The sequence below is a fragment of the Mastomys coucha genome, unplaced genomic scaffold (assembly GCF_008632895.1).
Source record: "Mastomys coucha isolate ucsf_1 unplaced genomic scaffold, UCSF_Mcou_1 pScaffold16, whole genome shotgun sequence".
Lineage (NCBI taxonomy): Eukaryota > Metazoa > Chordata > Mammalia > Rodentia > Muridae > Mastomys > Mastomys coucha.
In genome coordinates this window covers 50,810,419-50,812,645 of record NW_022196898.1, presented here as the reverse complement: position 1 = coordinate 50,812,645, position 2,227 = coordinate 50,810,419, and the positions used below count along the sequence as shown (strand labels likewise).

General features: G+C 37.6%; 1 protein-coding gene across 3 annotated transcripts in view; it reads left to right on the top strand.

Moving 5' to 3' along the window:
• Nucleotides 1-2,227, top strand: part of Sycp1 (synaptonemal complex protein 1) — a 119,920-nt gene that overhangs the window by 69,971 nt on the left and 47,722 nt on the right. For all 3 annotated transcript variants that reach the window (XM_031375008.1, XM_031375007.1, XM_031375006.1), the window contains one exon: nt 202-283. In XM_031375008.1, the coding sequence (XP_031230868.1) occupies nt 202-283 (82 nt within the window). The remainder of the gene's footprint in view (nt 1-201; nt 284-2,227) is intronic.

Here is a 2,227-nt window from a genome sequence, read left to right as displayed (position 1 = left end):
CGAGGCCAGCCTGGTCTACAGAGTGAGTTCTAGGACAGCCAGGACTATACAGAGAAACCCTGTCTCAACCCCCCCCAAATGTGCCTATTAATAGTCATGCATAAGAAATTACTAATCAAAATGAGAACTCAAAAAAGTGTTAGGAGATAAAATGAAAATATGACTTGGATTATGATGCTATTCTCCTACATTTCCTTTTAGAGATGAACTGGAATCAGTAAGAAAAGAGTTCATACAGCAAGGAGATGAAGTTAAATGTAAATTGGACAAGAGTGAAGAAAATGTATGTTATATTTAACAATATATTAGATTCAAATTTTTAAATTATAAAAGCAATACAGACAATAAAGTGACATGTACTATTATATAAATAACTAGTGATCTAGGTGCTAATCCACTAACATTCAAAATATGGGTTAAAAGAGGCTAGAGAGATGACTTAGCCATTGAAAGCATTTGCTTCTCTTGTCAAGTATCCACAGGTTCAGTTCTCAGCAGCCACATGATTTTTAACTTTCTGAAACTCTAGTTTTGTGAGATACAATAGTATCTTTTGGATTCTGGAGACACTGGACACATGTGGTATATATACAGAAAAGCAAAACACTTAAAATCCTTAAATGATGGGGGCTAAGTTGGGTTGTTTTGCTTATCATATGTATTTTTAAGAAGTAGTCATAATTCTAAACATATTTGAAAGATGTTCATTTACGTATTTTTCTATTATGTGTATGGGTTTTCTGCCTATGTCTGTGCACCTTATGCATGCTTGGTGTCCATAGAGGCCAGAGATCTTTTGAAACTCAAGTTTATGGTTATGAGATAGCAGTAGGTGCTAGGAAATGAACCCAGATTCTCTGGAAGAACAGCTAGGACTTAGCTATTAAGCTGTATCTCTTGCCTCAAATGTTCAGTACTTAATTTTGACTTAAACTTCTAGGCTAAATTAAAGGTTCACGCTGTATAGTAAAAATATTTAAAAAAATCCCAGCGTGGGGTTTCTTCTCACCTTTGACCATTTATGTTCCCAGATGAAATACACTCACAGCTTTATATTTTAAAATATGCTTTAGGCAGCACAATAGCTGGCCAACTGCCTGCCTACCCTCCATACTGTTAGAATCTACTTCTTATGATAACTCTGAGTCACTACTTACTAATTTCTGTGTTCCATATTGGCTGCTCTTAACTCCAATTGACCAGCCCATATGGCCATGTTTTTTATGGCTCAGCTCTCCCTCTGTGGCTCTCCTTCTCTCTCCTGCATGTTATTCTTTTTCCATGGCAGCTCCTTTTTCTTTCACTCCTCCTCTTGGTCTCAAGCCGGAGAAAACCTAAACCCTACCTATATCTCTTCTCCCTAGCTATTGGCTGCTGGCATCTTTATTTACAGCCAATAATTAACTGGGATTGGGTCCCTCAGCGTCTGTGTGATGTCTTAGTCAGGGTTTCTATTCCTGCACAACCATCATGACCAAGAAGCAAGTTGGGGAGGAAAGGGTTTATTCAGCTTACACTTCCACATTGCTGTTTATCATCAAAGGAAGTCAGGCCTGGAACTCAAGCAGGTCAGGAAGCAGGAGCTGATGCAGAGGCCATGGAGGGATGTTTCTTACTGGCTTGCTTTCCCTGGCTTGCTCAGCCTGCTCTCTTATAGAACCCAAGACTTCCAGCTAAGGGATGGCACCACTCACAAAGGGCCCTATGTCCTTGATCACTAATTGAGAAAATGCCCCACAGCTGGATCTCATGGAGGCATTTCCCCAATTGAATCTCCCTTCTCTGTGATAACTCCAGCCTATGTCAAGTTGGGACACAAAACCAGCCAGTACATGTGAGAGGACTCTTGTCTTTGGGGCAGTTTTGGGAGACCCAAATTAACATTAGAATGCAAGAGGCATTAGGCCAGCCCACTATAATGCTGTGATAATATTTAATATATTAAAAAGTGTGTATTGTGCCTTGAATATGGTAAGTTGAGATAAAATATCACAAAACTGTGAGAATATAAAGGATGTCACATGATTGTATAGTATAGTATCTTATTAAAACTTACTAAGTTTGGGTATACTTTTTAGAAGAAGGAGCATCAATTCACTTAAGTTAACAGAAATTAGTAGAAGGTAGAGTTTAACATGTAGAATATTCCAAATTTTAAAAAAGCCATAAATTATTTGAGAAATCACTAAAAGTATGAAAATCTTTTTTTTTTTTTTTTTTTTTTTTT